At 37.0% G+C, this 15,308-nt stretch overlaps 1 protein-coding gene and 1 pseudogene across 3 annotated transcripts in view; one reads left to right on the top strand and one right to left on the bottom strand.

Moving 5' to 3' along the window:
* HFM1 (helicase for meiosis 1) overlaps positions 1 to 15,308 on the top strand; it is a 126,790-nt gene that overhangs the window by 16,931 nt on the left and 94,551 nt on the right. For all 3 annotated transcript variants that reach the window (XM_088834872.1, XM_088834873.1, XM_055401417.2), the window contains exons 6-10: positions 6,365 to 6,435; positions 6,870 to 7,002; positions 8,015 to 8,166; positions 8,721 to 8,798; positions 8,991 to 9,149. In XM_088834872.1, coding sequence (XP_088690998.1) covers positions 6,365 to 6,435; positions 6,870 to 7,002; positions 8,015 to 8,166; positions 8,721 to 8,798; positions 8,991 to 9,149 — 593 coding nt within the window. The remainder of the gene's footprint in view (positions 1 to 6,364; positions 6,436 to 6,869; positions 7,003 to 8,014; positions 8,167 to 8,720; positions 8,799 to 8,990; positions 9,150 to 15,308) is intronic.
* LOC129541514 (LIM domain transcription factor LMO4 pseudogene) lies at positions 4,252 to 4,964 on the bottom strand (annotated as a pseudogene).

Here is a 15,308-nt window from a genome sequence, read left to right as displayed (position 1 = left end):
CCTTTTTTTTAGGATTCCGCTTGTAAGTCATATCATGCAGGATTTGTCTTTCTCTGTCTGACTTAATTCATATGATGTTTCATTCATGTTGTCACAAAAGGCAGAATTTCCTTCTTTTTTAAAAGCTGAATAATAGTCTGTTGTATATATATTTTCTTTATCCATTCATTTCTTAATGGTTAGGTTGTTTCCATGGTTTGGCTACTGTAAATAATAACTACAATGAAATCAGGTGTACAGGCATTTCTTTGAGATACGGATTTTGTTTCCTTTGGATATAACCCAGGGCTTGCTGGCTCAGATGGTACTTCTGTTTTAAATTTTTTGAGGAAGCTCCATACTCTTTTCCATAATGGCTGTTTTGATTTATATCCCTACCAGTAGTGTACAAGGGTTCCTTTTCATCCATATCCTTGCCAACACTTATCTTTTATCTTTTTGATTTGTAGGTGTTATGTGCTATCTCATGATTTTGATTGGCATTTCCCTAGTGACTAGGGATGATGAGTGCCTTTTCATGTGCTGTTAGCCATTTGTATGCCTTCTTTGGGAAAATGTCTGTTCAGGTCCTTTGCCTGTTTTTAAACTGGATTATTTATCTTTTAAGTTTTGTAATTTCCTTGTATATTTTGGATATTAACCCTTGGGGGATGTGTGGTGTGCAGATATTTTCTCCCATTCCATTGGTTGCCTTTTCATTTTGTTGATTTTTTCTTCTACAGTGCAAAAGCTTCTTAGTTTGATATAGTCACACTTGTTTATTTTTGCCTCTGTTGCTTTTACTTTTGGTATCAAATCTAAAAAATCATTACTAAAACCAGTGTTAAGAAGCATTTCCCCGTTGTTTTTGAAGTCTTCTGTTAAAGTCTTTCATCCATTTTGAGCTTATATTTGCATGTAATGTAAGATAGGGGTCCAGTTTCATTCTTTTGCATGTGGATATCCAATTTTCCCATCACCATTTATTGAAGAGATTATCTGTTCCTAGTTCGTGGCTCCTTTGATGAAAGTTAATTGACCATATAGGCATAGGTTTATTTCTGGGCTAGATATTTTGTTCCATTGATCTATATGTCCGTTTTTAATGTCAGTATCATACTGTTTTGATTACCATAGCTTTGTAGTATAGTTTGAAATCAGGGCATATTATGGAAACAAAGCTGGAGAGCTGTGTTCTTCTTTTTTTAGTATTTATTGCTTTAGATGGGTTTTTTTTTTAGTGGGTTACTATGATTTTTGATTTGTTTTTTTCTATTTCTGTGAAGAATGCAGTTGTAATTTGGATAGAGATTGCACTGAATCTGTAGATCATTTAGAGTAGTGTGGACTTTCAGCAATATTAATTCTTTGAATCCATGAACATGAAATATCTTTCCATTTATTTTTGTCTTCAGTTTCTTTCATCAGTGTCTTATAATTCATACAGATCTTTTACTTACTTAAATTTATTCTTCAGAATAAATTTATTCTTTATTGACATTTTCTGTTGTTTTTCTGGTATTTCTTTTTATTTATTTCTCCTCTAATCTTTGTTATTTCCTCCTTCTGCTAACTGTGGACTTATTTCGTTTCTCATTTTTTAGTTTCTTGAGGTGTGAAGTTAGATTGTTTATTTGTGATTTTTTAAAAATATTTATACTTATCACTATAAACTTCTCTCTTAGAACAGCTTTTATTGGCTCCTATAAATTTTGGTATGTTGTGTTTTCATTTCATTTGTCTCAAGGTATGTTCCCTTTTGATTTCTTCTTTAACCCTAATGGTTGTTCAGGAGCTTGTTGTTTAATCTCCATATATTTGTGAATTTTCCAATTTTCTTCTTTTAGTTGGTTTTTAGTTTTGTGTTATTGTGATTGGACAAGGTGCATGATATGATTTCAGTCTTTTAAAACTTTATTAAAACTTGTTTTGTGCCCTAACTTATGATCTATCTTGGAGAATGTTCTATGGGCACATGAGAAGAATGTATATTCTGTTTCTGCTGGAAGGAATGCTCTGTATATATTTGTTTGAGCTATCTGGTGTAAGGCATAGTTTTAAGTCCAGTGTTTCCTTACTGATTTTCTTTTTGGATGATCTATCCATTGTTGAAAGTGGCATCTTGAAGGTCCCTACTATTATTGTATTGCTGTCTATTTCTCTCTTCAAATTTGTTAATATTTGTTTTATATATTTAGGTGTTCCAGTGTTTGGTGCATAAGTATTTACAATTACTATATCTTCCTGATGAATTAACTGCTTTATCATTGTATAATGACCTCTTTGTCTCTTATGACAGTTTTTGTCTTTAAGTTTATTTTGCTGATATAAGTAGATCTACTCTACTATGTGCTGATTTCCATTTGTATAGAATATCTTTTTCCATTGCTTTGCTTTCAATCTATGTGTATCCTTAAAACTGAAATGAATCTCTTGTAGGCAGCAAATAAGTTAGTCCTGTTTTTTGTAAGTCCATCCAGCCACTTTTATGTCTTTTAATTAGAAAATTTATTTCATTTACCTTTAAAGTATTTATTGATAGAGACGGACTTACTATTACCACTTTAATGTATTTTGACATTTTGTAGTTCTGTTGCTTCTTTCTTCTCTTGTTCTTTTCCTTTGTGATTTGATGATTTTCTATAATGGTATGTTCTTGCTCGTTTCTATTTATCTACAGTATCAACTGTAGAGTTTTGTTTTGTAGTTACCTTGAGACTTGGCTTGAAGTTCAACATTCAGAAAACTAAGATCATGGCATCTAGTCCCATCACTTAATGGGAAATAGATGGGGAAACAGTGGAAACAGTGTCAGACTTTATTTTTTGGGCTCCAAAATCACTGCAGATGCTGATTGCAGTCATGAAATTAAAAGATGCTTACTCCTTGGAAGGAAAGTTATGACCAACCTAGATAGCATATTAAAAAGCAGAGACATTACTTTGCCAACCAAGGTCTGTCTAGTCAAGGCTATGGTTTTTCCAATGGTCATGTACAGATGTGAGAGTTGGACTGTGAAGAAAGCTGCGTGCTGAAGAATCGATGCTTTTGAACTGTGGTGCTGGAGAAGACTCTTGAGAGTCCCTTGGACTGCAAGGAGATCCAACCAGTCCATTCTAAAGGAGATCATTCCTGGGTGTTCATTGGAAGGACTGATGTTGAGGCTGAAACTCCAATACTTTGGCCACCTCATGCAAAGAGTTGACTCACTGGAAAAGACTCTGATGCTGGGAGGGATTGGGGGCAGGAGGAGAAGGGGACGACAGAGAATGAGATGGCTGGATGGCATCACCGACTCGATGGAGGTGGGTTTGAGTGAACTCCAGGAGTTGGTGATGAGCAGGGAGGCCTGGCGTGCTGTGATTCATGGAGTCGAAAAGGGTCAGACACGACTGAGCGACTGAACTGAACTGAGATTTGCATTAAAAAGTCTTACAGTTTTAACAGTCTCTTTTAAACAGATAAAAAATTTGAACACATAAAAAAGCTCTACAATTTTACACTCACTTCCTCACATTTTGTTTCTGATGCCACAATTGATATCTTCTAATATTGTGTATCCAATAATAAATTATTATAGATACAGTACTTTTATCTTCTAACCATTATACTGGAATTATAATTGATTAACAACCTTTACTAATTAGCATCCTTTCATTTCATCTTGAAGAACTTCCTTTAGCATTTCTTGTAAAACTGGTCTAGTGGTAACCAACACCTTCATTTTTTTTTCTTTTAAGCTTTTATTATTTAAATACACCGTACTAGAGCAAATGTCTCTGAAAATATCACAAATAAAAGATTTTTTCTTCATTCACCGAATTAGAAGTAGGGGGGAGTTTCTACATAGTAGCTGCTATTAGACTGATTTTTTTCCAGTTTTTTGTTGTTGTTCTTTGTCTTTGCCATGGGAATAGCAACATTAGGATAAAAACACTCACATGCATACATACAATGTATTTTACAGAGATACAATAAATGTGTTTGTGATAAAATACACAAAAGCCACCTCTCTTTCCTTTATCTCATGTTCAGTTTAGATTGAAACATTTCTACAACACTTAAATATACAAAGAGCAAACAGAATGTCGTTAAGGTAAAACACAGGGTACAAACTCTGGCCAGTGCCCCACTAATTGTTAATGAGGGTAGAAAGCAGATTTGAATGCTTCTTTTAATTAGCTTCTAGTCATTTTGCTCCTCCCAAGCTCCCTACCCGCCCCAAAAATGTCCTCCGGTGGATCTTTTTTCATTTTCTCTACAGTTTCCCATTTGCCCAGGTTCATGACGTCCTTAATGTTCATATTTAGTCATTTTAATACACCAGTAAATGCGGGAAGAGCAATCAAGACTAAAGAAGGTGCGATGGCATGGAGCTGGCACTGGTGCTAGCTACAAAGGTGACTTGTCTACTGAAGACACATGGGATCCACCTGTGATGAACAAGATCTGAGATGAAGGCAGGCACTCTGCATCACTCTGACCGTTTAGCAGACCTTCTGGTCTGGCAGTAGTGGATTGCTCTGAAGTGAATTCAAATGGCCATTGATGAGAGCTGTAGGTCTATCATGTTCACAAAATAAACTGCCATTGATGTAGTGAAACCGATCTCCTGGGACCAGGCGATTCTGGCAGGTAGAGGATGTAAAACACTTCAGATGATACACAGTGCCTTGGGCCCTCATGAAGAGTTTACTCTCAGGGAATAGACAGTCCACAAGCACTGCAAGCACCACTATTCCCAAATAACCTAATGTAGTCATTTCTGCAAAGGATCATGCCGCTCTTGGTGTAACAGGACATGCCGATGTCACCAGATGCACCTGGCAGCAGGAGCACTTGAGGCACCGGCTATGCCAGTAGCTGTCCATGGCACAGAGCAGAAAGCGGTCCGCAATCTTGCCCCCGCAGCTTGCGCACCGCTTCCAGGAAAGGGAGCTGGTCGTCACTAGGGGCGGCTGGGAGGTGCTGCCCGGATTCACCATGGTCTGCTTTTCCCCTATCTTGCAAGAAGCGATGGCGGTGAAATGTGAGCGAAGCCGCTCAGCTTTCAGGGAAGGAATGCCTCGGCTGGCGGAGCTGGAGGGAGTGGGGAATGTTACCGCAGAAGCAGGAAAGGGGAGGAAGGGACTAAGGGCTGTTTTTTTTTTTTTTTTTTTTTTTAACACACAGCTCTGAGGCTGAGTTGGGAGGCCCTGCCTAAGTGGTGGGTGGCGGGGAACAGAAGTGTCAGTCTCGTCTTCGCCATTCTCCGCCTCCGGCTCCATGTGAGCAGCTGCAGGAGCCCTTGGCCCGTGCAGCATGGCGCAGCGGCAGCAAGTGCTGCCGCAGCTTCAGTTTTTTTCTAGCAAAAACTTTTCAGAATTGAAGGAAAACTTTGCAAAGTAAAACATTCTTGGTTGGCAGTTTTTTCTTTCTACACCCAAAAATTATCATTCCACAATCTGATCCACCAGGGTTTTGCTGAAATATTCACTCATAGTCTTATGGGAATTCCTTTGTAATGAGTTGCTTTTCCCTTGCTGTTTTTAAGGTTCTCTGTCTTTTGTTCAGCAAGTGAAAGTGAAAGTTGCTCAGTTGTGTCCAACTCTTTGTGACCCGATGAACTGTATATTCCATGGAATTCTCCAGGCCAGAATACTGGAGAGAGTAGCGTTTCTCTTCAGGGGATCTTAACCAACCCAGGGATCAAACCTAGGTCTCCCGCATGGCGGGCAGATTGTTTACCAGCTGAGCCACAAGGGAAGCCCGAGAGTACTGGAGTGGGTAGCCTATCCCTTCTCCAGTGGATCTTCCCAACCCGGGAATTGAACCAGGATCTCCTTCATTGTAGACGGATTCTTTACCCTGAGCTGTCAGGGAAGCCCTTTATCTTTAACTTTTAGCATTTTAATTACTGTGTGTTTCAATATGGGTCTCTTGAGATTCACCTTGTCTGATAATTTATAAGATTTTTTTGGATTTGGATGTCTGTTTCCCCATGCTAGGATAGTTTTCAGACATTATTTCTTTAAATAAGCTTTCTTCCCCTTTATGACTTTTTCTTCTGGGACCTTTATAATGTGTATATTGGTCCATGTGATGTTGTTCCATAAGTCCCTTAAAGTAATTTAACTCTTTCTCAGTCTTTTTGGTTTTGCTCCCCTGATTGCATTAATCCCACTGTCCTATCTTTTAAGTTCACTGATGCTTTCTTTTAGTTGAGCCTCTTGTGGTGCCATCTCCATCCTTCCCTCTGTAGCTGTCTGTTCCTTTTTTATGATGCCAAAATACAAGTATTAAAGCCTCAAAATTAAATATTGTCAGTCAATATTGATTTAATTTTTCAGTTGAGTAACCAATTTTTAAAATTTTTAAATATTTGACTCCTTAATGTTATTCTCAGCTGCTAAATTTAGAAGTATCTTCAAAGAATTCCCATATTTCAATTATATACAGTCCAAAGCCTTTGATGATGTAAGTATTTTGTTTAATTATTTACCTTCTACCTTTTCTTACTGTATTGTGTGCTCTCTAAGGACAAGGACCAGATCACATTCATTTTTATGTCCTTAGTGCTATCAGTGATTGGTACATTATAGGAGCTCAAAAAATGTTTGTTAAATGGATGTATGTAATTTTCATAGATGGGCTGTTTAGATTTATAAAAATATCTCTGAAAGCTAAATATTTACTTCTAGGTCTAGCATATTACTTTGACAAAACTTGATGATAAATTATTAATAGTATTAATTTTCTAGAGTGGCGGATCTAAAGCAAGCTTATTTTAGTAAGTTTAGAAGTTAAGATGTTTGAACTATTATTCCATAGACTCTTCGTAAGGCATATTTTCTAAAAAATTGAGGATTCAGAAATTCTATCCAATGATTGATTAAATTTTATTTTTTTAGCTTCTTTATACAGATAGGAATTTTGTGATTTGTGCTCCAACTGGTTCTGGGAAAACTGTAGTGTTTGAACTAGCTATAACAAGACTGTTAATGGAAGTACCATTGCCATGGTCAAACATTAAAATTGTTTACAGTAAGTATCTGTATATTGAAAAAGTAATAATCATGATATTGAAAAACCTTTGAGGTAAAAGTAAGAAGTAAGTTCAAATTCAAGATATAAGAATTATTATTTAGTTTCTCATACTTTTAAAATAAAGACATATCACATTTGGTCCTGTTAACATTGAATTCAAAACACATTTTTCCAGATTTCAAAACACATTTTCCCAGATTTCCCTCTACTATCCTTTTTAAGATATATATTAAAATTTTTTTCATCAAAAAATTTATGTGCTTAGTCACTCTGTCATGTCATGACTCTTTGCAACCCTGTCAACTCGACTCATAGTCTGCCAGGCTCCTCTATCCATAGGGATTCTTCAGGCAAGAATACTGGAGTGGGTTGCTATGCCCTCCTCCAAGGGATCTTCCCAAGCCAGGGATTGAGCCCAGGTCTCCCACACTGCAGGTGGATTCTTTACCATCTGAGCCACAAGGGAAGCCCCTCAAATTTATATGCATGGTTAAAAAAAGGCAGTGATTATCAAGGGTGATAATTTCCTGCTTTACCTTTCTTCAGTATTAGTTACAATGTTCTCTTGTTAGTTCTGCTCAGTGATTGACTTTATATATATCTGAATATGTTTATGTTATTAACTTTTAATTTATAAATATTAGGTAGCATCTATATGTGTGCTCGGAGAAGGCAATGGCAGGCCACTCCAGTACTCTTGCCTAGAAAATCCCATGGATGGAGGAGCCTGGTAGGCTGCAGTCCATGGGGTCGCTACGAGTCAGAAATGACCGAGTGACTTCACTTTCACATATTGGAGAAGGAAATGGCAACCCACTCCAGTGTTCTTGCCTGGAGAATCCCAGGGACGGGGGAGCCTGGTGGGCTTCCGTCTGTGGGGTCACACAGAGTCGGACACGACTGAAGTGACTTAGCAGTAGCAGCAGCATATGTGTGCTAACTTTATTAACATTTGTGAAAATAATTTTTAAATTGCACTGGCGTTCAAAATGGATATCTTATATTGCAGTGGCACCAATAAAAGCCCTGTGTAGTCAGCGTTTTGATGATTGGAAAAAAAAATTTGGACCAATAGGATTGAATTGTAAAGAACTCACTGGAGATACACTAATGGATGACCTATTTGAGATTCAGCATGCCCATATTATTATGACAACTCCAGTAGGTGTTATTTATATATATATTTTTTGTTTTTTAGAAAATACTTTCTCTTTACCATGAATAAAAACTAAAAGAAAATACAAAGTAGAAGAATGTATTTGCAATGTGAAGCAAACAAAAAGTACTACTGTTCAGGGTATATAAGGAACACTAACAAGTCAAGTAAAAGATAAACAGCTAAAGAGAGTAAATTGGCAAAAGATATGGATAGGCAGTTTGTTATTTTGGACAATTTATAATCATACTTGTTGCTGTATTCTTTTATCCAAATATTATGTATTATAGAGGGAGGACCTTGGCAGAGCTTACAAAAGGTAATTAGACTATAATTTTGAATTAAAGTTAAAAATAAAGGGGGGGTTCAGTTTTTTAAACACAATATTATCAAAATTCCTTAAGTCTCTTTGGATACTTTTAAGACATCAATATTAACTAAATATTAATAACTAAAATATTGCCTATCATTTGTAATGTCATCTTAAAATTTTATCAATATCTTAATAATACTTATTATAATTCCTTATCATATTAAACCACTTGCATTTTTTTCCTAGGAAAAATGGGATAGCATGACTAGAAAATGGAGAGACAACTCTTTGGTCCAGCTGGTTCGATTGTTTCTCATTGATGAGGTAGTGAACACATTATTCACTTTCAGATATAAGCATGAAGAGATGATTTGAATGGAAAAACTCTATACGTGTTTTATCCCTTCAAGGGGAAAATGCTTATTTTCTTAGGGAAGTGTGTTTAATATTGTTTTACATTTTATTTGACTAGATAGATTTTTATTTTTAGCTAATGAGTCTTAATTTTTTTCTCAGGTACATGTTGTAAAAGATGAAAATCGTGGACCAACTCTTGAAGTTGTAGTCAGCAGAATGAAAACTGTGCAGTTTTTATCTCATGCTGTAGAAAATACAAACAGTATTATTCCAATGAGATTTGTGGCTGTATCTGCAACAATTCCAAATGCTGAGGACGTAAGCTAGAATTTTAATCTATCAGTTTTTTTTATGACTTAGTGAAATAGTTAATCTTAGAGAAAAGTGAGGAGATTTTCTGTAAATCCTTAACCAATTTAATTGGAAGGTATGTTGTGGAAAGTTATGGTTAGATTTCATAGATATGACAGTATTAAGGCCATGAAATTTGGTTGAGTGGATTTAATAAAGTATGTTTGGTGCAAGTCCATTTTTATTAGTATCTAAAAGTCATAATTTCATGGGTTTTAGACATTTCATAATAAGTTGACTAATATGATTGTTGTAGCCAGCTGACTCTAGTTGTCTAGCAAATATGACAGAGAATAAAAATAATTAGTTGAATGATTGCCACCCACCTCCCCCATTTCTGTTTGCCTGGAATTGTCATAGGCACTCATGATAGATGCAAAAGTGAAAACATATAGACCCTGCTCTTCAGGAGGATCTCACAGTTAATAGGGTACACGAACAGGTAAAGAAATAATTGTGCAATATTATACTTTCTATAACAAATACATGTCCTACGTTTTTCTTCAGTTTTTTGGCAAGCTTGAAAAATAGGACAGTCTCACTCTGCTTTCTCACTCCTATTAACAGCCTACTTGGAAGGTGACTTGTTCCCTCAGCTAATTCTTAGAAATTGTTTTCATAAAAGCTGCTATACAGTATTCTCTAATCCAGTGTAAAATTTTGCCTTTACTTTAACACAATTTGGAGAAGGAAATGGCAACCCACTCCAGTATTCTTGCCTGGAGAATCCCATGGATAGAGGAGCCTGGTGGGCTACAGTCCATGGGGTCACAAAGAGTCGGACACGATTGAGCGACTTCACTTTCACTTTAACACAATTAATCATTTTTATTTTTAAAATGACAACTTGTTTTGCTTATATTCAAAACTAATAGAGAAAAATTTAAAGTATGTATAAACAACAAAAACCCAGCATTTGTCCTTCTAGATGTATTGATGAATTCATAATATGCATACTCATTTATGACTTACATGCTACCTTTAAGTGTTTCCATGTTAATAAATGTTATATTCATTTATACTTCTACCGTCAGCTATTTATCTGTAGTCTAATGCTGGATAGTGTAATGAAATTATTGTTATTATTACTTTTTTATTTTTTTTAATTTTTATTTAATAAATGCTACAAAGCACAATGCCAAAAACATTAACAGTTAAAATTGCACCAAATGAAAAATTACTATAGAATACACAGTTGTAAAAAGCCACATTATTTTACAACTGCCTCAGGCTACAAAAAGAAAAAAAAACCCAATGCCATACCTTAAGTTATCCCTTTCTCAAAATAATGCCATTTATGTTATAAACCATGAGCACCCCATCAAAAGACGGGAACTGCTTTTGTTAATTCATATATATATATATATATATGAATGACTGTATCACTTTGCTCTACACCTGAAACAAACACAACACTGTAAATGAAATATAGTACAATATAAAATAAAAATAAGTAACAGATCTTAGGGGCTTTACACAAAGTGAGAGTTCCTATCAGAGGGATAACAGCACCACAGCCTTTCTGAATCCTCATGAAGGAGGCACACGAATGACTGAATTACAAGAGTTACAGGAATGAGAGCTGCTCACTTCCCAGAAACTACAGCTCACAGAAAGCCAACAAAGGCACGAGATACAGACCATTTACTTACGAATGTGTAAAACTCAAGAAAGTCCACATTATTCCTACAACATGTTGAAAGTGCTTCAGAATTCACACAATACTAATTTTCTTTTGGTTCTGGTTAAATTATATATACCAGTTTATCACAAATGGTAAAATCTGTAACTCTGTTCAAAGTTTTTTTTTTTTTCTTTTTTGTGGGAAATGTGTCATTACCTTTATTTTTTTTAATTTTTATTTAAAAAAATTTTTTTTATTTTTTATTTTTTAATTAATTTATTTTTTATTGGAGGCTAATTATTTTACAATATTATATTGGTTGGTTTTGCCATACATTGACATGAATCCGCCCCGGGTGTACATGGGTTCCCCCTCCCGAACCCCCGTCCCACCTCCCTCCTCCCTTTATCCTCCCTCTGGGTCATCCCGGCATACCAGCCCCGAGCATCCTGTAACATGCATCGACCCTGAACTGGTGATTCATTTCACATATGACAACATACATGTTTCAGTACCATGCTCCCAAATCATCCCACCCTCACCCTCTCCCACAGAGTCCCAAAGACTGTTCTATACATCTGTGTTTCTTTTGCTGTCTCGTATACAGGGTTATCATTTGCATCTTTCTAAATTCCATATATATGTGTTAGTATACTGTATTGGTGTTTTTCTTTCTGGCTTACTTCACTGTGTATAATAGGCTCCAGTTTCATCCACCTCATTAGAACTGATTCAAATGTATTCTTTTTAATGGCTGAGTAATGAAAGCTGATCGCTGAAGAATTGATGCTTTTGAACTGTGGTGTTGGAGAAGACTCTTGAGAGTCCCTTGGACTGCAAGGAGATCCAACTAGTCCATTCTAGAGGAGATCAATCCTGGGTGTTCATTGGAGGGACTGATGCTAAAGCTGAAACTGCAATACTTTGGCCACCTCATGGGATGAGTTGACTCACTGGAAAAGACTCTGATGCTAGGAAAGGTTGGGGGCAGGAGGAGAAGGGGACGACAGAGAATGAGATGGCTGGATGGCATCACCGACTCTGTGGACATGAATTTGAATGAACTTCGGAAGTTGGTGATGGACAGGGAGGCCTGGTGTGCTGTGATTCATGGGGTCGCGGAGAGTCGGACACGACTGAGCGACTGAACTGAACTGAATACACCATTGTGTATATGTACCAAAGCTTTCTTATCCATTCATCTGCAGATGGACATCTAGGTTGCTTCCATGTCCTGGCTATTATAAACAGTGCTGCAATGAACATTGGAGTACATGTGTCTCTTTCAATTCTGGTTTCCTTGGTGTGTATGCCCAGGAGTGCAATTGCTGGATCATATGGCAGTTCTATTTCCAGTTTTTTGAGGAATCTCCACACTGTTCTCCATAGTGGCTGTACTAATTTGCATTCCCACCAACAGTGTAAGAGGGTTCCCTTGTCTCCACACCCTCTCCAGCATTTATTGCTTGTAGACTTTTATATGCAGAGTACATCATGAGGAACGCTGGGCTGGAAGAAGCACAAGCTGGAATCAAGATTGCTGGGAGAAATATCAATAACCTCAGATATGCAGATGACACTACCCTTATGGCAGAAAATGAAGAGGAACTCAAAAGCCTCTTGCTGAAAGTGAAAGAGGAGAGTGAAAAGGTTGGCTTGAAGCTCAACATGCAGAAAACAAAGATCATGGCATCTGGTCCCATCACTTCATGGGAAATAGATGGAAAAACAGTGGAAACAGTGTCAGACTTTATTTTTTTGGGCTCCAAAATCACTGCAGATGCTGATTGCAGCCATGAAATTAAAAGACGCTTGCTCCTTGGAAGGAAAGCTATGACCAACCTTGATAGTATATTAAAAAGCAGAGACATTACTTTGCCAGCAAAGGTCCGTCTAGTCAAGGCAATGGTTTTTCCCGTGGTCATGTATGGATGTGAGAGTTGGACTGTGAAGAAAGCTGATCGCCGAAGAATCGATGCTTTTGAACTGTGGTGTTGGAGAAGACTCTTGAGAGTCCCTTGGACTGCAAGGAGATCCAACCAATCCATTCTAAAGGAGATCAATCCTGGATGTTCATTGGAGGGACTGATGCTGAAGCTGAAACTGCAATACTTTGGCCACCTCATGCGACGAGTTGACTCACTGGAAAAGACTCTGATGCTGGGAAAGGTTGGGGGCGGGAGGTGACGGAGAATGAGATGGCTGGATGGCATCACCGACTGTGGACATGAGTTTGAGTGTAGTCCGGGAGTTGGTGATGGACAGGGAGGCCTGGCCTTCTGTGATTCATGGGGTTGCGGAGAGTTGGACACGACTGAGCGACTGAACTGAACTGAACTGAACTGAGACTTTTGGATAGCAGCCATTCTGACTGGTGTGAAATGGTATCTCATGGTGGTTTTGATTTGCATTTCTCTGATTATGAGGGATGTTGAGCATTTTTTCATGTGTTTGTTAGCCATCTTTATGTCTTCTTTGGAGAAATGTCTGTTTAGTTCTTTGGCCCATTTTTTGAATGGGTTATATATTTTTCTGGAATTGAGCTGCAGGAGCTGCTTGTATATTTTGGAGATTAATCCTTTATCAGTTGCTTCATTTGATATTATTTTTTCCCATTCTGAAGGCTATCTTTTCACCTTGCTTATAGTTTCCTTTGCTGTGCAGAAGCTTTTGATTTTAATTAGGTCCCATTTGTTTATTTTTGCTTTTATTTCCAGTATTCTGGGAGGTGGGTCTTGGAGGATCCTACTGTGATTTATGTCGGAGAGCGTTTTGCCTACGTTCTCCTCTAGGAGTTTTATAGTTTCTGGTCTTACATTTAGCTCTCTAATCCATTTTGAGTTTATTTTGGTGTATGGTGTTAGGAAGTGTTCTAGTTTCATTCTTTTACAAGTGGCTGACCAGTTTTCCCAGCACCACTTGTTAAAGAGACTGTCTTTTCTCTATTGAATATTCTTGCCTCCTTTGTCAAAGATAAGGTGTCCATAGGTGCATGGATTTATCTCTGGGCTTTCTATTTTGTTCCATTGATCTATATTTCTGTCTTTATGCCAGTACCATACTGTCTTGATGACTGTGGCTTTGTAGTAGAGCCTGAAGTCCGGCAGGTTGATTACCCCTGTTCCATTCTTCTTTCTCAAGATTGCTTTGGCTATTCGAGGTTTTTTGTATTTCCATACAAATTGTGAGATTATTTGTTGTAGTTCTGTGAAAAACACCGTTGGTAGCTTGATAGGGATTGCATTGAATGTATAAATTACTTTTGGTAGTATACTCGTTTTTACAATATTTATTCTTCCAATCCACAAACACGGTATATTTCTCCATCTGTTAGTGTCCTCTTTGATTACTTTCAGTAGTGTTTTATAGTTTTCTATGTACAAGTCTTTTGTTTCCTTAGGTAGATATATTCCTAAGTATTTTATTCTTTTCGTTGCAACAGTGAATGGAATAGTTTCCTTAATTTCTCTTTCTATTTTCTCATTATTAGTGTATAGGAATGCAAGGGATTTCTGTGTGTTGATTTTATATCCTACAACTTTACTGTATTCATTGATTAGCTCTAGTAGTTTTCTGGTAGAGTCTTTAGGGTTTTCTGTGTAGAGGATCATGTCATCAGCGAACAGTGAAAGTTTTACTTCTTCTTTTCCAATTTGTATTCCTTTTATGTCTTTTTCTGCTCTGATTGCTGTAGCCAAAACTTCCAGAACTATGTTGAATAGTAGTGGTGAGAGTGGGCACCCTTGTCTTGTTCCTGACTTTAGGGGAAATGCTTTCAGTTTTTCACCATTGAGGATAATGTTTGCTGTGGGTTTGTCATATATAGCTTTTATTATGTTGAGGTATGTCCCGTCTATTCCCACTTTCTGGAGAGTTTTTATCATAAATGGATGTTGAATTTTGTCGAAGGCTTTCTCTGCATCTATTGAGATAATCATATGATTTTTATGTTTCAGTTTGTTAATGTGGTGTATTACATTGATTGATTTGCGGATATTGAAGAATCCTTGCATTCCTGGGATAAAGCCCACTTGGTCATGATGTATGATCTTCTTAATGTATTGTTGGATTCTGACTGCTAGAATTTTGTTAAGGATTTTTGCATCTATGTTCATCAGTGATATTGGCCTGTAGTTTCTTGTGGGGTCTTTACCAGGTTTTGGGATTAGGGTGATGGTGGCCTCATAGAATGAGTTTGGAAGTTTCTCTTCCTCAGCAATTTTCTGGAAGAGTTTGAGTAGAACAGGTGTTAGCTCTTCTCTAAATTTTTGGTAGAATTCAGCTGTGAAGCCGTCTGGACCTGGGCTTTTGTTTGCTGGAAGATTCCTGATTACAGCCTCTAGTTCCGTGCTTGTGATGGGTCTGTTCAGATTTTCTATTTCTTCCTGGTTCAGTTTTGGAAACTTGTACTTTTCTAGGAATTTGTCCATTTCTTTCAGGTTATTCATTTTATTGCCATATAATTGCTGATAGTATTCTCTAATAATCCTTTGTATTTCTGT

Source organism: Moschus berezovskii, chromosome 4 (genome assembly GCF_049115385.1).
Source record: "Moschus berezovskii isolate FMDL1 chromosome 4, NW_MosBer_1.0, whole genome shotgun sequence".
NCBI classification, from domain to species: Eukaryota; Metazoa; Chordata; class Mammalia; order Artiodactyla; family Moschidae; genus Moschus; species Moschus berezovskii.
Note: the sequence above shows the minus strand (reverse complement) of the source record. Positions and strands in the feature narration are given on the sequence as shown.